A 20766-nucleotide genomic window follows, 5' to 3' on the forward strand; every position below is an offset into this window, starting at 1 on the left:
CTATAAAAACATCAGCAAAAGTGGGTAAGGCACAGGTGGAGATTTTTCCTCACACCCTCCCCAGAAGTATTTCATGTTCCCCAAGCACAACTGTAGCCTGAGAACATTTGGCACAACCTTAAATATTTTGTACACATGCCTCTTGACTTCAGAATGGAAATTAAGCACACCCCAGCCCAGTAACCCCACAGCAGAACAGCTGGTAAACAAGCACAAGACCAGGTTTGTAGAACCTTTGACTTCCAGATGTTGAACTACAGCTCCCATAATCTCAGGCCTCTGGCCACCATGCTTGCTAGGGCTGGTGGAAACTGGAGGGCCAAATGTTTATTTGATTTATTATATTTCTATGCCTTTTTTAATTCCAAGTGGCTTACAAACAGTAAATAATAATAACATGATAGAACTTAATAAAGCATCACAAATGCAGCATAAATCACATAGAATAATTAACAGATCATCAGTGAAACAATTATAGTCTATAAAACACTTTTAACAAAGCAACAGCTAAAAAATAATAAGGTAAACATCACAAGTAAAGCACAAGTCATATTATATGATTAAACAAATCAATGCAGCATTTATAATCTATAAAAGAATAGCGGCAACATTAACAAAATAGCAACCAGAAGATAAACCAAGCACTGTTAAATTCATACACACACTCTCCACAACCCCATAACTCATAATCTTTCACTCTATTCTGCTCATTAAAATACTCGCGCACAGAATGCCTATGGCTCTCTTCTGAAGGTTCCTAGGGCTGGAGGTGGCGCAGCCCAGGTGGAAAAAGCCATTACCCATGTCAAACAGAGTCTCTCCCCCCTCACGGTTCTTTCTCTGGAAACAGCTCCCTTAGGAAGGTTCCTAGGGCTGCAGGGTGGGGCAAGGTAGGTGGAAAAAGCCATTACCTGCTGGCCAACACAGAGTCTGTTACCCCTCACAACCGTTCCCTGCACGAGACATACCACTTTATATCTTCTTCTTCTTCTTCTTCTTCTTCTTCTTCTTCTTCTTCTTCTTCTTCTTCTTCTTCTTCAACTTACCATTCTAAAAGCAGATCTCAGATAGGGAAGTATGTGATTTATAATAAAGCATCCCTTCAAAGTTCTGACAATAACACATCTCTCACTCTTATGGAGTTTTTAAAATGGGATCACGGCCATGTTAACGGCTTTGCAGAAAGGGATCATGGCTCTGTTAAAGCAACTGAATATTTGAAACAGTCCTCAGAATCAAGGCACAAACACTGCAACTTTAAAACCGTTTGGTGTGCTGTATGCTATTGACTTTAGCATCTGACTTTGAACTTTAGAGTCTAAAGCATGTCACTTGAACGTACCAGCCACAGATGCCTATGTAGGACTGTTCACAATATATGTTTCCACAATGTGATTATATTGATCCTTTTGCTTTGTGGGAGGTGCTTATTCCTTTTACTTACAGAAAGGCTTTAGAGCTGACAAAATTCACTCATTCAACTATTTGTGGAGCTCTAAATCTCTAGAGAATGGGGGGGGGACGCTTTTGACAAATTAGACACCATTTTCTTTTGTTGTGGTGCTATACTTTCTTCAATAAATATAGTGTTTCATTTATTTAAGAACAGGATATCTGCTCTCACATTCTGAGCTTATTGTTACTGGTGAAATGCTAGCATATATTGTGACAGCTCTGCCTATAGGATTTTTGGCAAATTAATCTTGACAAATCCATATTATCTTCATTGTTGCAGTTTACTCTTCCTGTCATGTTTGGTCCCCCCCCCCCCTCACATTTTAACTGTATTTTACCCAGTGTATCTGGGCAGAAGAAAAATGGGCCAAGGCAGCACAGTGCCATAAGTTGCTGGCAAAGACCGTATCTTAATTTCCACACAACTATATAAAGGAAATGGGAGACCCAGAGACTTTTCAGAGGTGACTTGGAAAGCCTGGAGTAGTCATTCATCACTGAGAAGAGAAGCTCCCACTAAGCAAGTTAGGCAGCCTCCTGAGTATACTGCAAACAGAGACCATTTTAAACAGAATCCATTAGATAAAGGTTTGTTGTTGTAGAGGAGAAGCCGGGGAAAGTAGTGCTGTATATGGTGTATTTCTTCATTGCTTAAGTAAAATGGGATTACCAAACAGGGCTCAAATATGTTCAAACCCTGGAAGTCCTGTGTCAGAATCTAAAACTGACCTCAATCTGATGGAATAACTGAATCCATGTGCATTGGATTTTTTGAAAGACTCAGGCATGCTGATGCTGCTTGGCATGCTCATCTTGTCAAGAGAATTCAGTCCCTTCATATAGAAGGGATCTGTGGGGCCATGGCTCCTAATGATGTGGACATCTGAGGAGTGCAAACATTGGCCTGTAGGCCTAGGTTCTGGAATCAGGAAAACCAACCTGTCTAGCTGCCTACATGCCCATATTTCCTCACCTCAGACAACCATGTGAATGCATGGGCAGTGTGAATGGGACCAGGAAGACCTGTGCATTCTATACACTTCCCCTCTTGGTGCTTCAAGGTATTGTGCCCTGTTCCTCAAACCCTGCCTCCAGCAGAGTTCTGGGGCCTCCTATTGCCTCTTGCGGTCATGTGGTAGTAAAGAGTTGCCCTCCTGCACTGCTAAGGGTTCTAAGGGGGAATCCTCAAAAGAAAAACCAGCATCCTGGGACTTCCGGGTTAGTGCGATCGGCTAATGGCGGATTCCCTCCGAGCTCCGGAGGGAATCGGCTCTACTGGAGACGGGTCCTACTGCGACAGCGACGCGGGGACCCTCAGAAACCGCAGGCGCGGAAGCCTGCAGACTTGGTGACTCGGTGGGCACCTTAAGCGCCCCCCCGACCCACGAAGAGCCTTTTTAAAGGCTACGGAGAGGGTACGGAGAATGGCATGGTGCTGTGAGTAGACCGCTACTGCAGTGGAGCGAAGCCGCGAGCCATAGCCGGAGAGCGCTGACTTTTTTCCCTGAAATTCGGACTTGAAATAACCCATGAGTAGAACGGAATTTGGACTTTAAAACTTTTACCTTTGAATTTGGTACGACCGGGGGATGTGCTAAAGGGAAGTCCGCACCCCCCCTACCTACAAAAGATTTAAAGCAAGGATTGGAGAACTAAGGTGGAGAGATCTTCTTTTCGGTGTGATTTAAAAGATAATATTTCCATGAATTTGACAGAAGAAGATTTGTGCTGGAGAGTAAGAGTGGAACCTTAGAAGTTTTTGTCTAACCCCCCCCCCCCCGGACCCGGGAGCGTCCTGTGTGTGAGCTGGAGGAAAAGGAACAAGGAGTTTGACAGCTGTCAAAGGAGCTGTCAAATGGGCAGTTAAAGTTAAAAATCTTATTATTTAACATCTCTCTGGACTAAATTTGTTACATTTGAATCAAAGTGGTTGGGAACAAAGTAGTTATAAATAACAAAGTAACGGACTGTTGGGAAAGGACTATTAAGTAACCAGAATCCCCCTAGGGGGAACTCTGAAACATTACAATGGCTGCAGATGGAAAATTACAGGCAGAAATAGAAAGAATGTTTTTTCTCGTGGGAATACTGCAAGAGCAGAGCATGGCTATGAACAAACAACTTATAACCTTGAACTCTAAAACAAGCAACTCTGCTGAATGCACAAAGGATCTGACTGGAAAAAAATCTGCAGCTGAATCAGAAGAGACATCTTTGGAACTGGAGGAGAGGGAAGAAGGAGTGGAGAAAGTACAGGTGGAGAGTACCAACCAGAAGCCTATATTGCTAGAACATAAAGAAGAAGATCTTTGGATTACAAATCGGCGAAAGATGCGAAAGAGGAAGGAGGAAGCCCCTGGAACACTTGGAACACTGGAATTTAAAAGAAATAAGAAATATGATTGGGGCTTCCTCTTTGAGCATGGGAGATCAGTGGACCTTTTGCAGCAGCTGCTATCAAGTATTTCGGATGGAAGAAAATCTGATGAGACTGTGCCAGAGCTCCTTCGAGACCTGACGACCAACAAAGAGGGTTACCAACAAAACCGGCAGAGAGAGACTGACAGAGACTTGAAGGCCTCAGATGTGAGGAATCCAGGCTAAAAACTGTTTTGTGGACATTTATTCGGGAAGGGACAGAAACCGGGGTAGGGAGGGAGGGGAGAACAGAATTTTAACCTTTGTGTTTGGCTATTATGACCTATATTTAATATAAAAAGGGGGAAATTTGTGGAAGGGAGTTTGGGTCGACCTTAGAAAAGGATTTAATATTTATAAGATAATTGGATAAGTAAAATTTGGCCAAGTAATAAGAACTAACTTTAAAAAGAAAAAATAACAATAATATGTAAAGGATGAGAGATAAGAACTTGCTGAGCTAATTATTTGAATTAGGATGTATGAAGGGGGGGTGGGGGGAAGTCAGGAAGTGGGGTTAAGAAAGCAAGGATATGAAATTATACATGTTTTGTCTTCGTTTTTTCTTTTTTGTGTGTGTGTGTTTATAAAATGTGAAAATCCAATTAATTTTTTTTAAAAAAAAGAAAAAAAAGAAAAACCAGCATCCTTCAAACAATTACTGGGCTATAATACATATTATTCCTGACCATGGCCATTCTGCCTGGGATTGATGGAAGTTGGAGTCCAACACCATTTGAAGATCCACAGGTTCCCCATCCCTGGTTTCATCTTACTGTATTAAGATTTGATTGGTCTATAATATTTGTATAACCATCTGTTTAAATTCTGTTGATCTGTCTTTAAATTGTTCTTGAATTGCCATGAAATGTTGCTATATTTTATTATGCAATGTTCTTTTTCTAATGGTATGAGCCTCTTTAAATCCAGCAAAGAGTTTGCCATGTGTGATGAATGCACTCCATAATATAGAAACATGTGCCTTTGTTATATGGTATGTGGATTTTGCATGATTTATCAATCAGACATGTCTTTCTTGTAGGAAATCATCTTCTGCAAAGCATCCTTTATTATTTCTGCTTGGAACAGAAACTATCGCTTCTTGATTCCACAATATGTTTTTGCAGGATATTGTCAAAAATATGACCTTTTGGGGAAGTTTAAAATTGTTTTCACACTTCCAGCACTGCCTTCGTTAGCTTGACAGAAATATGTTTACAGTATAAAAATTCATTCTAAGGTGTTACAAATCACCCATTGTTGTTGTTGTTTCATTGTATTCCTTCATTAGCTGCGTATCTCCAGGAGGGAGGAAATGTAGAAAGTGGAATTTTGCTTTAAACAATGGAATCTGTATTCTGTCATGCTTTCCATCTCCCAAGGAAGGTATCTGAGAACTTACTTGTCTGTTTTTATTTATCTTGCCAGTGAAGTGTATTGATGAGAAGAAACAAGGTCCAATGGTGTTAAAACAAGACATGAAATATTGATTAATTCATTTTTAAAATTCCTTTTTGCTCCCGAGTATAGCCGTTTTAAGATGCTACTGTCAATATAGTACTTTCTAATAAACCTTCGCTGTCAGAAGAACCCTCTTTCTTCATAGTACTTTGGTAAATGACTATTATCCTTCCAAACTGGGAGCTTTAAAAAGCCCAAGGTAGCATTTTTTTACTGCTAAGAGAGGAAGCTGGTTAGAAAGAGCACAGCTAAATGCTGTTGCGTCTTGACAGGAACTGTTCCTCCTGCTCTCTCCAGAATTTGGTTGAGAACTGTGAGTAGTTAGCAGTAAGTATTCTAGGTGGCTGGAGGCAATGGTTTCATAGTGGGCTGGAGAAACTCAGCAGACAGCTAAAGAGAAGGGTTAAAAGAATGGTACAAAGCTGACAGTTGCAAGAGGCAAGAAACTGTTCTGCTTCGGTGTGGCTTTATTAGTGCATTGGAGTGAAGGACAGTTACAGACTCATCTCTAGCAGGTGTTCTTGGAACAAAATCCCACAGTGTTAAATAGGACTTCATAGTGAGTGTAGCATTTTAGCCTGAATAAATCTCAAAGTGCAGAGAATGAAGAAACAGCAGTGGTTTCATTAAGGAGGAAAGAAAGAGCTTGACACTTAGGGTGTGTGTAGAGTTTGAATGGATCTTGAGTCCTGAGCTGAAGCAAGGTGCCTCAAAGAGATTTGGGTCTTATCAGCGGCGAAGTAGGATCTGTAAAAGGAAATACAAATCGAAGCATGGATCCTAAAAGACCTTCATGGCACCTCAACAGTCCAGACTAAAAAAAAAATGCTGCAGATAAGCATCTTCTAAAACTCAAAGTACTGTACTTTTCCATGTATCAGACAAGGTTTTTTTACTCTAAAAGAAGGTCTAAAAACTTATACATGGGTAGTGGGTAGGTGTGACGGATGATCGGTTGCAGCCATGAGCTGCAGATTGTCGTTGGTGTGTGATTGGTAGCTGTGGCAAATGCTGCTTTGTATTGGCTGATGTGCGTTAAATGGGTGTGTGATTGGTTGCTGCGTCAATTGCTGTTGTTGATTTTCTTCTACTGCATTAATTTGGCTTGTGATCTCCTTCCACTATCTGCGATTGGGCAGACACGTTTAGCAGATGCGAGTGATTGTTAGCGAGTGATGTTGAAGGTTGGGTTAGTGATTTACTTTAATTTCCCCTCCCCCAAAATACCTCAACAATGTTTGTCATTCCCCCCACCCCACCCCTATAAAAAAAGATCAACAACTTCAGTTCACCCTCGCCCCCCCCAAAAAACAACAACAACTCTGGGCTATTTTCTTAATTTGGAGTCCCCAAAAATAGGGGGCCTTATACAAGGGGGCGTGTTATACATGAAAAAGTACGGTAATATCCCCAAGCTTGTCATTTAAGGAATGACACCCAGATGGAATGATAGGGGAAGGGAGATAGAGAACTGGAATCGGGAGAGGGCAGATGGGGTGCTCCAATCCCAACTTCCAGGTCCAATTTTGTAATTGGAATGGGTTTCAGTTCTCCTGCCCAAAAACAACCTTAAATATTTATAGACACTTGATAGGTACCCAGACCATAACTCCTGAAGCTATTTGCCTGAATTTGGCAAGTTTTATCCAATATGGAGGGCTTGTAGAAAGAGCGGGGAAAGATGTAGTCCCTTTTTTAAGAGACAATGAAGCACCTTTGCACAATGTTCCAACAACCTCCCATGGTCATAATATGAATTCAGGCATTCATCCATGCTGTTAATGATCAGGTACCTGGATCAGGATGCAGAAGTATTTTGGCAACATCCCATGTGGGGTTATAATAGCTCTCCTCAGGTATCCATTCATGTGATTCAAAATTAGAAGGAAGCCCAAAATTGGGGGGGGGGGTGTCTGCTGGCTCCATCCCTGCTGTCACGTCCCCACCAATCCCAAAACCAGTGTGTTGTGAAGGGAACATCTGTGGATGGAACTGGCTGTATATACATAGGCTCCCTTCAGGATTTAGAACCCTGTACATCTGTTGTTCAAGTTTAAGAGAGAGAGAGAAGAAGCAACCATTTCATAGTAAGAAAAAGTGAAAGACCCAGTGAAAGGTCTTGGGAAACAGATGTAGATATGATCTCTTGCATGGGAAACCACAATGAACCTCATGTTACAGTTTGAATAGATTTGGAATGGGGAGTCAAAAAAAGATCAAGCTAAGATTCCAGTATAACTAGAGAAGATATGATGCTCTGGGATTTTAGTCATCCCATGAATGACTTAGGTTTTTAGCAGTAAGCCTAAGTTGTAACCATGTTTACATGTGACAGTAAGCTGAGACAACCTTGCTACTCTTGATGACTATGTTGATAGGAATATGTCTCCTGTATACATTACATTTTAGGTAGAGCTGATTACCTAAACACACAGCGTGTGAATCATTCTTGAGCAGGCTTCCCCAACTTGGTTCCCTCCAGATGTTGGACTACAACTTCCTTTATCCCTGGTGTGGGTCTTTGGGAAGTTGTAGTACAAGGCATTTGGAGCACACCAGATTGAGGAAGACTAATCTTGGAGGGGAAAGCAGTTCTTGAGAAAGCAGGAGTTCAGCTATGCTGACAGTTATGTAGCAGAATGAGTGAAGTGGGAACTGTGAATTTATGTTAATTGTGGGGAAAGGGCTTCATCAGGGTCAAAGATGGCTACTTCCCAGAAGTTCCAAGTTCAAATATGTGTCATTTTAACGTTACATGAAAGCATCTAAGTGTAAAGGTCACACTCTGGTGCTACACATTTGTTTCTTAAAGTTGTAAATAATTTTTCTACATTATCCTACATAAATTTCCAGATTTCAGAAATGCATATAGTCAAATCTTAGGTATGCTTTTTTGCAAAAATAACTCCAACTATGCAGAATGGAACTTGCTCTCAGGTGAGTGTACATAAAATCACAGCTTTAGTGTATAGCATTTCTTTTGCAGGCTAACCCAGAGAATCCAAGCCTGCTGGAGTGGGAGGACAATGATAAATAACTCGAAATAATTACATATTTTTGTCAGTTTGTCAAGTTGCTGAATGTCTTTTGTGCCAGATAACGGATGATATGTCTTTGAGAAAGTGTTAGCAATTCCTCAATGTGGTCTGCTGTGTGTTGTGTCTTTTACAGAATCCAGTCAGGATCCTATCTCAGTACTGGTTGGTTTACCTTAATTCTGGCTATGGATGCTTGCTACAGAATACATGTCTATGGGATGATAAATGACACCTACTGCAAGTAAGATCACAGGAAATTATTTTCATGCACCTACAATTCTGATGCCTTGTCAAAATTTCACAATTCGTTTTAATGCCATAAATCCAAGAAATTGATTAGGCAGGCATCCCCCCACAGCGGTCTGTATTGACATGGCACTTTATTGTCAGTGTATTTAGTCCCCATATGGCATGTGGTATTGATTAAATAAAAGCATTTACAAAAGTTTAATGTCAAATGTCATGAAGAAGTTTTACAATGAAAGACTTTCTGCCAAATCAGAATGAAGCCGGGGACACGGGGACACATTTCTGTTAGCTTCTTACAGCTCCTGTGCAGTGAGAGTGTACAGTATAAGAAGCAAAAATCTATCCTCTCTTGGAATTGAGTAAACTACTGCAAATAATTTGAAGTGATTCGCCCTGATACAGGTCAGGAGATCCACCTGCACAAGCAGCTGCTGGATCAGAAACCGCAGGCATGAATTAGATGTGCATTAAAATGCACATTGAAATGTACAAGTGCACAGCAGAGGGTGTTCCTGTCTGCGTTGCATTACTTTCAGCTGCATTTGATAAACATTCTCACACAGCTAGTTATCAATAAGTAAATACCTTTTTATGTGCAACTAATAATTATAATTAATTATAAATATAATAGAGGAACATTGGAGTGATTATGGATTCCTTAATAATACTAATAATAGGGAAGAATAATAATAATAATAATAATAATAATAATAATAATAATAATAATAATAGAAAAATAGTTACACACTAGCCAGGGCCTGGCCAGGACGGCTTTCCTGTTATAGGTTCTTGGCTTGACAAGGTATGTGAGCCTCACCTGAGCCTTGTCCAGCTGAGGAATCACACACCTCCTACCCAAGCAAACAAGCCCCACCTGGGCTGTGGATCCTTGCCTGCCTTCCCTCCGAACTGGCAGCTGTAAGTTCTGGAATCCTGAGGGCAGGCAGTGATATGTCCTATTTCACCACTTAGGGCAAAACAGGAAGTGCCACCCTGCTCTGCCACACCACCACCACCAGTGGGGCACTCACCACCACTGCGCCATCTGCCGGTGGTGACTGCAGCTGTGCCACCCGCTGTGTCACCTCCGCCGCTTATGGAGAAGCACTGCTGGCATTGGTCCCTGAAAGAGCTTGCGAGATCGCTCCCAAATCTCAAGACATTTTTGCTCTCCTAGACATTTTGCAAGACTTTGATGAGATCTCACAAGATCTTCCAGGAAATCAGCACCTATCCTGGCACCACTTCTCGGCCAGGATGCAGGCCTGGTGTCAGGATGCTGTCAGCTCCTGACTGGTTGCCCAGGAAAGTACAAAGACAAGGAAGAGTTTCTTACCGTCCTTTTTTATTTCAGGCTTTACATAGAGAGGCTATAGAACCCAGCCTCTTGTATAATGGCTTTATCCTGAGTGAATCTCCACCTCCTGTCTCTCCTACTTCCTCATTCATCACTTCTACATGTGCTGCTATGTGCTCTTTGCTCTCCTACTTTTAGGACTTGCCGGGTTTTGGGAGATGGAGGGTCTGGAATGCTTTCTAATGACCACATTTCAGCCAGCTGCTGCTGCTCCTTTCCTATTATTTCCCAGTTTTTCCCTTCTGCCTCTGAGCTGCCACCTCCCTCAAACCCCTGTTGTCAAACTATACTGTCTTCCTCTTCCTCCTTCCTGGAAGGGTCAGGATGGGGAGGCAGTCTCCACCATTCCTCCTCTGCCCAGTCCCTGACAGGAAGGAATGACATTTTCCCATCCTTCTAAGATCTGCTCAGCAAAGCTATTTATTCTCCTATATGTGCAGATGATGGAGTTCTAATTTCACAGACATGGTTGGGTCTTGAGCTGTTACTGATTGAATTTGCTGATTACTGTAAAAAAAGAAAAAAGAATCCTTAACTATCAAACATTCAAAATCCAAAATTATGGTATTCTCCAAGAAGGAGATGAAAATCTTCTGTGTCCTGGATAATCATGGATTTGATCAAATTGATTTGTATAAATGTTGTTTCAGCTGGGGAACCCAGGGAACACTGACAAAGGCCAAAGCAGAGCAGTCTGGGAGTGCAATAGTTTGTTTCCTTTGTACAAAGGGTAGAATATTTATCCTAATGGCAATTTGTATTTTTTTTAAACAAAATTATATCCCAGGTTCTTTTTGGAACAACTATTTGGTTTCCATGTTTTAAAATCTCTCCAGAAGGTCTTTCTTCTATTTATATAGAAACCAATTTGTTTTTCAATGTTACTCTAAATTTGGAAGCTGGTCTAAATTCTTTGAGCAGCCTGGCTTAGACATATTCCATTCACTTTTGACGTACGCAATTGGGCTTTCCTCCCCACCCCCTCAAAAAACCCTTGATGAATATATCTGTATTTCCAAACACTTGTTTGCTGCATTTATATTTTATGTGTTTTGGTCAGGGGTCAGTTAAGGCTGTTTTGTTTTCTGAGGCAAAGGACACTATGTTCCCGTTCCTGCTTTGATGTCCTTCCTTTCCCCTTGATTTCCTGTTGCCATTGATGTTCTGCTTTACTTTATTGAAATAAATTCACTGGAAATAGGTTTTTAAAAATGCCCCCGTCCCAATCTGAGGGTCACAGGCTAGTTCAGAAGCTGCATCATAGACCTGTGTGGCACACACTACTCTCAGAAGTTTTATGACATTCAAACAGTATATAGGTTTTGTTAAATAAAAAAAAACCTCCAGAAGACGGGAATGGCTGAAGGTTCAGGAAGAGTAACCAGTGCTGTTGTCCTCAGTATCTGCTGCTTGAGGTGATTGCCTCACTTTCTCTAATGATAGGGCTGGCCCTAGTTCTGATGTGCATATGAAATATTGTAGGTATGATGAACTTAATGAATAAATCAGCCCTGTGACTATGTAAGTAGTTCGCAGACTTAAACTTTATTATTAATATCCATTCATACTGTGCTCTGCATGTTCCAAATGTGATCTCCTTCTTTTGTCCAGAAACTTTTACTGTGACTTTTATTTAATGTATACAGATGTGTTTATGGTAGATTTATTTACATGGCCAAGAAAATATATTTCACTGACTTCTGTGTTTTGTCTTTGTTCCAGGTCAGAAGGCTTTAGGAAAGTTCCTTACCACTATTATGAGCCTGGAAGAGATGAATGTGATGAGTACTTTCTGCATGAAAATGCACCCTATGGAGGTCACAGGTTTATCACAGAAAAAAAAGTGTTTGCTGACTGGGCTAAGAGGCGCACGATAACATTTACACATCCTAACTGGACATTGTCATGATGCTGGTTCTCACAGTCTTCCCTCAAGGAGCATAATGTTCCATTCAAGGCATGCCACAGTTTACAGTGATATTTTCAACTTACTTGACTTCCACAACTTTAGTGGCATGGAAGAAACAAGATGGCCCCACCATTTAACAAGTGGGGTGAAACTTATCCATCTATGGAAGACATGCAAGATGCTTATTCTATCTCTTAGGGTTGGGATAGAATAACGCACTTTGTTTTTAAACTGGACTTTATTTTTATTATTTTTAAATCAAGATGGTAACAGTTTGCTTTTAATATGATAATGTTCTTAAGGAAGGAAATACACAATCCCATGCAGTCCCACTATCCTGGCTGTTTGTGGATAAATGATATAAATACTTGAATTTAGATTGTAAATTAGAGTTTTCATTACCAAGAGAACCTTCTTGTCTTAGGCACAGATTGTTAAGGGCCAGCTGCGTATGTGTTTGTTTGTTGTTAAAAATATATGCGTGGCTACAAATTCACATTATATGAGAAAATTAGAGATGGGTTAAGAAAGATTCCTGAACTCCAATTAGTTTCTACACATGGGGATTTTGTATGTCTGAAGCCCAGGAGTACTTCATATGCTGTGAATGACAACCTGCTACAACAGCAGTTCAACAATCCAGGCTTTCTGGACATTGCCTCAGATTTTCCTGGCATGCATCAACACAGCTACCTTCTGCTCTAAAAAATACTCCGTAGACGTGGACAGCACATTTCATTAGGGTGTGCACCCAGGAATTTATTGAATACATATTCATACTCCATCATAAAGGATATTAATTTTATACATCAAATGAACTAAAACATAACTAAACTCTTTTATTTTAATTAGCAACTAAAATATCATTTATTCATTTATCTGTAGTGATAATCAGGTGTATACAAAGATACAGTCAGTTTTATTTTTCTTTATGTTTAAGTACACAACCAAAATTGACCAAAACAGAATAAGGGTGCTTCATCTTCCTGTCTTAGAGAGCGAGATGCTTCTCACCATGAGTTATGGACTTAAATTCCTCAACCACATCATTCTAATTAACTGAAAAGCAGCCCTTCACTCCCACAGATATCTCTACACAAAAGGTGACAAGTGGAGCTCGGGTGGAGACAGAGCTATGAGAAAGAAGAAGGCTAGAATGTCCAACTTCCTACCTTACTACCACTACAGGAGCCAATCATCTCATCACTGCTTCTAGGGGCAGACTCAGGCAGAAGCTGCAACTCCACCCCAGATCCATTCCAGCCTTTTTATTCTGCCTATGTCTCTCTGTCCGCTTCCCTTCCCTTCCCTTCCACCTTTGTCTCTCTCCCACCACTCTTCCCCACAGGTCCTGGCCACTGAGGGAGCTGTGTTGCCACTTTGTTCTCTTTCCTCCACACCACAATTCCTGTTTTTTAAAAAACAACAACGACAAGAACAATGTTAGGGTGTGCCTAGGCACACCCAGCACACCCAATGTGCATGTCTGCAGTATGTACACTCCCTTTTTGGAGCAGAACTTATATAGCTGTTGTTTGACATCTTAAGGAAGCGCCACAGACCTGCATGTGGAAATAGAGGCCCTGGAATCTCATACCTCTAAAATGGTTTTGGATAGCAAATCCTTTGTGGTCTTGAGCAGTTTAGCTCAACTCTCTGCCTCAAACTCTCCATGTTGAAAAATGGGGATAATACCTACCTCACAAGGCCATTGTGAAAATGAGTGTATGGACTTTTGGTGATAGTTCATTTGAATGGCTTCTTCCTAGCCATGGGAGCTTCATACACATTCCTCTGTGTTTTGTACTTTGAGGAACATTGAATCTGAAGTGTGAATCCATGCTAGGCAATGATGGCTGCATTTGGATGTCATAAAAAAAAACCCCCAGGAGTAGACCCAGCCTTTTTCGGGACTGATGCAGTATGTGCTCATCTTGCCTCCTCTGGTGTGGCCAAAGAAGGAGTTTAGAAGCAATCACTTCAGATTTCAATTAACTACTGTTTAGTGTTACATCCAAACCCTAAACTTTGGTTAATGTTAACTATGTTTTGTTGAAACAAGCCAGCCTCATAATCTATGGGTTGAAGTTGGCTTGTTTTCAACAAACCATACCTGACAGTAGCCACAGTTTTACAGTTGTGTAAAGCACAACAAGCTTTGGTTAATCAAAAACAGAAGTGAAAACTTCCAAATTCCTTGTTGCTGGATTGCAGGAAGCAACAGAACCCAGAGGGGGGCTAGGCTCTCATTGCTTTCAGTTTATCATGACATCCAACCTCTAAATATCTTCATTCCTATTGCAACCACTCAGTGTGCATTGACTTCTTCTGAAGGTTCTTGTTCTCAGAAAACTATCCCTTTAATGGATGGAGCTCAGGAATGTTTTCTATTTGCCCATTTCTAATTGAAATACTACCCTGATTTATCTGTTTGTGTGAGGATCATACAAAAGTTAGATAGTTAGCTCAGCAAATTAGTTATGAGCCTATGTAACAGAGACAAATATTTAAAGCAGAGGAGGTAGATGAGACAGATAATGACTGCTAATCCAGTAACTGCTAATCCATAGTTTAATGCAAGTGGGAGGAGGAGTTCAATAGCTTATGCTTGCATTTCTGCTTAACCGCAGCTTGTCATGCCATCTGAACCAACAGTCGTTCATGTAAACTATGGTTTAATTAAAACAGACTAACTTCAAATGGTGTTTCAACAAGCCATAGTTGACATTAACCATGGTTTAGGGTTTAGATGAAATACTAAAATTGAAGATAATGGGGATAGGAAGCAAAGACTTCTAGACATCTCTTGCAGTTAGTTCAGAAGCCTGAGGCTCCAAGCACAATCACATCACACTAAACTATGGTTTAGCATGGCTTTTGAATACTGTCAGTTAATCAAAGTTTGGATAATGAGGCTTCTACTGTACAATGTCTCCTTATGAAGCTATTTCCATTTACATCAGAAGAGGGGTTTTTTCATATAAAAAATCTGAAATAAGTCTTAAGATCCATACCATTTGAAAAGATTCTCTGATAATAACCTGGGTATCAGAACAACACTGAACTAGTACTGCTAAAACTTGAAAAGAGGTTTATTGACCCTTATTCTTGTAGAACTGTCAAAAAGCCTAAGCATTGAAACCACCAGGCATTTTGTATTACTTTGCTGAATCATGAACAAGTGATTGCAAAATCCTATTTTTTACATGTAAGTGTTTGTATAAGGATTGTTATTTCCTGTTGTATATTTGTATATAGAGGTCTATCTTTTATATGTACACAGTATATATATGTTCTCATCTCATCATCACCATTATTAAGTGCCACCTTCCTGCACTGGGGATTTTGTGCACATCATGCTGTTGTGTGGTTTTACACCTGGGTAGTTGTCTTCTGCCTTCGCAGCATACTAAAGACGAGCTCTCATTTCTCCCCAGGTAGATTCTCACTCAGCTCTAATAAATTACCTCAAGCCCTTGCTTTATTTGTGGGCTTGTAACTACCTCACGGTAAACACAACGAGTTTCTCTTGGTTCAGCAGTCAAGGGTTAGAACAGAATGTGTGCACAAACCTTGTCAGGAAAACATCATTCACCAGCAGTGCTCTTGAGTACTCCATGACTTCCTTGCCGCTCCTGATATTAGTCTCATTGCTTTTATTTCTCCTGTGACTGTGCCCTTGCTTGCCAATTGTTAGAAATGTCTTCTTATTCATTGTACTTTGTTTTTTATTCTTTATACAGTTCAGCATATACAAGCAGAGCAGGATGAGGATGTTAGGAAACTGTGAGTAAATGCACATATAAATATTTATTCCATTTTATACTAGTTTGGGGATATGGCTTCCCCTTCAGAATTACAGTTTGTTGAGGGTGCTAAGAATACTCTGCTAACTATCCTATCCATGTCCACAGTTTGGAATAACAGGATGACTGTTCTACCACTTTTAAGTCTAAGGTAGATACTCCTTGAAATTAGTTGAATGTATCAAGACGAGTGGCTTCTCAACATACTAGTTGGGCATTTTAGTAAAACAGAAGAGCAATCAATTAGTACCCCGTTTTAAAAAGTGCAGCTTTTAGTTGAACCATCCATCAATTGTGCTGTACAAAGTGCTTTGTTATCACTAGTTTCCTAGCATAGCATTTAGGTCATCATAGAATTCAGCAGGGCCCATGTGTGACCTGTGGATTATGGGTCTTTACAGTTGGTCATTGTCCTCAAGGGGTTTGGCAATATGCCCTAACCAGATTCTAAGGAACATCAAAGGTCATGTCCCCTCATGTCACCACCACATCTAATTGTCATAATTATTTTATATTGTATTTTTGTTCCTTTATCATGATTTGAATGTACTTTTACCCAGTCAGTGAGAGGATACTTGAAGATAGACAGAGAACATGTTCTTATTTGCCTGTTTCTCTGACTTTAACCATTTCAAGATTGCCATTTGAGCTTAGATTTGGGAAGAGCATTGGGATGTCTTCACCATTACTTGTAATGCTGAGACAAACGATGACTTAACATGAACAAGTGTCAGGATACACAGAGAGAAAATCATGACTGTTTTATTCCTCTCCCAGGCCTGCTGTACTACCTGGAACTAATGGTTTGGCTTAGCATTACGTATGAATCTAGTCTTGTGGTTGGTCTCACTGCAGCTAAGGTTTGTTCTTGACTTACCACTCATAGTTTACTTGGGGGAGACAAACCACAAGCCTGGGTACACATGTAACATTCAGCCAAACCATAGATTAGCACCAGGTAGCATAGCATCAGTAGGACAAGGGGAGAAGGCTGCCACTTTTGCTATGTTCACACATGCATTTGCTTGTTCATGCTTAGCTGTGGTTTGGCTTAATGTTATGTGCAAGCCAGGCCAGAAATACTTGTTAGGTCTGATATTTCTACCCATGAATTTGTTCCTCCTAAAGTTTCTAATTTACAAGAAGCCACAGCACCTGTAATCTAAAGTGTCCATAATCATATTAACAGAGAGCAACATAATCCAAGCTCCATTGATTTAAGCAGAATTGATTTCCAAGTAAGCGTTTGGAATGAAGATGGGCTCAAATAAGCCCCAATGCCCTGAAGCATCAGCTCCAGCCTTCCCATGTTGAGTAAAAGTGCTCTGCTCTGATTAACATGGGATCTTGGCTCCTTTTAATCTAAACTCATATGCCATCTGCTTCATACACAAATGAGGCCAATATCTCCCACTTTTCTTTGGGATACATTTGCAGGAAATGGCAAGGCTGCCCAGGGAAGGATAGCTGCGTGATTAGCATGAAATGGAGTCAACCAGTCACCTTGAAAAACATGTATATGCAACCATACTGCAATTACCACTCCAGGTACTGTTTCCTATTTATTTAGCACTGTGTTGGGGAAAGTGAACCAACTCTAGGGCAAATTGGACAGAGATGAAAGGAGTTTTTAGGCCTTCATGAAGACCTATCAAGGCTGAGACAGGAAATAAACAGAGTCTAGCTATTTATTCATCAAGGCATTCTGTATGGCATTCAGAAGTCACTTTGTATCCTGCAAGAAATGAAAGATCAGAAAAAGCCAGAGCTGTTGAAAATGCAACACTTCCAGCTCTGAAGCAAATAAGTGGGGGATTGGACCTTTATAAAAGTCGATATCTGTTGTATGTAGCAATGTTGAAGGACACCTTTTACTTGATTTGTGGGCAGACAGACATGAAAATTTATCCAGTGCTATAAGCTTGAGAACACTCAACCAGAACCTTGTTTTTAGCATCAATAGCATTCAGTTTATGAGGTACTACCAGAAAGTATTTTTGACCGGGGGGGGGGGGGGCGCTGGTTTTATAAAGCTCCTTTGATATTTATCTTCTTAGGGATATACACATTTATAATTCATGGAAGGGTCCCCCCCCCCATCTTTAAAGGCCATTTCTCTTTGATGAGCACCATCTCCTCCCATTACTTGCTTTCTGGCCTTCCTGCATATATTCAGGCCACAATCAAACACAAGTTGAAATAAATAGGCTTAAGTTTGCCGAGTTCTCTAACGGGTTGTGGCCCAAGTAAATAAAGTATCAGTGGGATTCTGAACACACTTACTTAGGAGTAGCAGTGCAATCCTATGTAGTCCCTAGTAAGTGTGTTTAGGATTGCAACCCCATTCCCATTGAATTCAGCAGAATTTATTTTTGAGTAGACATGGAAATGATTGCAACTGCATATTGAGTAGGGATGGGGAAGCTGTAGCCCCCCAGATGTTGTACTACAGCTCCCATCATCCTTTACCATTGACTGTGCTGTCAAGGGCTGATAAGAATTGGGAATCCAACAACCATTGGAGGGCTACAGTTTCCCCTTCCCTGACATAGATACTACTGTAATAAACCATTTCTTCCCTGAAATATAGTGTTACTTGTATACTATCGCAGTACTTTTTGAATCATTTTTTCTTGAGCAACCAGGGAAGCCTTCACATGATAATATTCTTATATGCAGTGCTATTTTTCTAGAAACAGAGGTGCCGGAACTCACCATGAATGCCTCTCTTGTTCTCTTCTAATGGCAATGGCACCCACCTGAGAGATGCCAAACCCAAGTTCCAGTTGGGGGAAAAGCTCTGATTGTAGGCCTTCTGCAGACTGAGTTGGAATGACAAGAATGCAGCAGGAGTCAAAATAACGCTAATTCTCAAGCCTTTCTGATCAGTCCATTGCAAAATGGACTATTTATATATATGTATATAAAGTTTCCTATTTGATTCCTGTAGTGTTCAGGCATTTAAAAAAAATTTCTGGCCCAGGTTAGGGATGCAGGTACATCCTTTGGTCACTGGTAAGGGCTGCCCCCCCCCAAAAAAAAACACCTAAGGTGATCACAAAGTGCCCCCGCTAGCACCATCTCTTCTTCCTCACCCTACCCCAAACCTCCACAACCTACCTTTAGGGCAAGAGGATGCTAAGGTGGTGCAGACAGTGGTGGGCACCCCAAGGACACAGTGGAGTATCTTTGCCCGCCAAGGGTTGGTGTGGGACTTCAAGTTGCAGAATCCTCAGTGAGGAAATGATGCTATTTGCATCATTTCTACTAAGGAAAAGGAAACAACATGAACAGAATGATTTCCCCATGTTCCTTAGGATTCTGGGACTAGTACTCTGGGTTCTATTCCTAGTGGGGGTGAATGCTTTGGTAGGTTTCTGGGAGTGCCTGTCACCTCTTGAAATGAGGTGATTTCTTCACACACCCCTTAGTGTCAAGGACTTATAATTTCAGGATTTGCCCTGGAGTCACACAACCTAGGCAGTTCAACAGGCCTTTAGTTTTCCCTTCTAGCAGAGGGTCCTGGAGGCAGCTTTGGATAAAGCTCTTTCTGTTAAACTATTCCTCATTCTTAGTGCCTGTTCTTGGATCCAGAACTATTATACCTCTACTGCTTTATCCTTCCCTTGTCCAAAGGGAAGTTCTTCAGCTTCAGAGCAGAGTAAAACAGCTGATTTGGGGACCGAGGTAGCTCACAAGAACAATACTTGGAATGTTCACAAACACTTAAAGTTGGGGTTGCAGTATGCTTGTGGCAAACAGGTCATAATGGCTCCAGCACAGGTCTTCATTAAAAGAAGGTGTGTCTGTGATATATATAAATAGTCATAGAACAAAGACATTCACATGAATAGGAGAAGAGTTGATCATTAACATGGGGGTGGGCTACATGGGGTCAGGCATAACCAAGGAGATAAGGTGGATTTCATTGTCTTGCTTTACTGACATTGGCTGCTGTCCTGTGCACACTTACATGGGAGTAAGTGCCATTGAACTGAGAGGGCCTTATTTCTGAGTTGACATGTTTAGGATCTTTAGCCACACTACATGATAGGTATTTTCCACTCATTAGATTCCAGGGTTCATTGCTCCCCCCCCCCCACATATTTTTGCTTGCTAGCAATTATGTGTTTGTTTGTGTATATTATATATGCAATCCAGTGTGTTTTTTCTTTTTAAAAAAACAGTGCTAATGTGCATTGCTAACAGAAATTATTTACAAGTCTCAATTATGTTCCTACATGTCTTTGAAGTCTTGCTTGTGCTGACAGATGTGAGCATAACAGATTCCCCTCTAGAGTTTAGAGTCACTCTTACCGTCGGCATTTTAAAATGTACTTTTGACATTTTGCCATTTCTCTGTTTTCTTACTGTAAGTTATTTTGTCTTTCATTTTCCATTTTGAATTCTTATGTATTTGGGGGAGGGAGTATTTCAGGGGGAAATGTGCCTGGGGATATTTTAAAGCTTAAACAATAAATGTATACAGGGTTTTTTCCCCTTCCATATTCTCTCTCTCTCTTTCTTATTGTCAGTAACAGTATGCAGATGTTATTCTTTGTTCCATCAGTGTTAATATACAAAACATCTTCCAAAAGAACAGGATTGCTGTACTTGATTGAACCTAAAGGTGCTTCTACATGTTACCTTTATTGTATCATGTCCACCTGATGGTGGGGGACCTGTTGATCTCCAGATGTTGCTGGAGTTCATCTTGCATAATCCCACAGCTTCCATACATTTAAGCAGAGCTAACATAAGTTCAAACATTCAGTCATGCATCAAGTTTATAACTGATTACATGAAACCTAGTAATACTATAGGAATAATAGAAGCATCACTGGCATCAGCGCCAGATTTAGGGTGGTGCAGGTGGTTCTGCACAGGGCACCAAGCCGAGGGAGCGCATAATAATAATAATAATATCAGTAATAATAACAAAACCCACATTTATCTGAGAAGTTCCATAAAAAGCAACGGAATCATTGTGGAAATAATAAATATTTAGGTGGTGAGCACCAAATCTTGTCCTTGTTCACGGCACCATATTTACCAAAGTCTGCCCCTAGTGGC

The 20766-nt window shown here is 40.7% G+C and overlaps 2 protein-coding genes across 6 annotated transcripts in view; both read left to right on the top strand.

Annotated features, from left to right (window-relative positions):
• The window catches only part of ST6GALNAC3 (ST6 N-acetylgalactosaminide alpha-2,6-sialyltransferase 3), a 275127-nt gene extending 254928 nt beyond the window's left edge, over positions 1–20199 (top strand). For 3 of the 4 annotated variants that reach the window (XM_079982585.1, XM_079982583.1, XM_079982586.1), the window contains 2 exons: positions 8506–8613; positions 11701–20199. In XM_079982585.1, coding sequence (XP_079838711.1) covers positions 8506–8613; positions 11701–11887 — 295 coding nt within the window. In that variant the 3' untranslated portion in view covers positions 11888–20199. The remainder of the gene's footprint in view (positions 1–8505; positions 8614–11700) is intronic. The other variant, XM_079982584.1, reaches the window with a different exon arrangement.
• Positions 17150–20766, top strand: part of ST6GALNAC5 (ST6 N-acetylgalactosaminide alpha-2,6-sialyltransferase 5) — a 145224-nt gene continuing 141607 nt past the window's right edge. For both annotated transcript variants that reach the window (XR_013840399.1, XM_079982579.1), the window contains exon 1: positions 17150–17241. The gene's annotated coding sequence lies outside the window, so the exon portion shown is untranslated. The remainder of the gene's footprint in view (positions 17242–20766) is intronic.

Source organism: Podarcis cretensis (assembly GCF_951804945.1).
Source record: "Podarcis cretensis genome assembly, chromosome: 6".
In the NCBI taxonomy this organism is placed as follows: domain Eukaryota; kingdom Metazoa; phylum Chordata; class Lepidosauria; order Squamata; family Lacertidae; genus Podarcis; species Podarcis cretensis.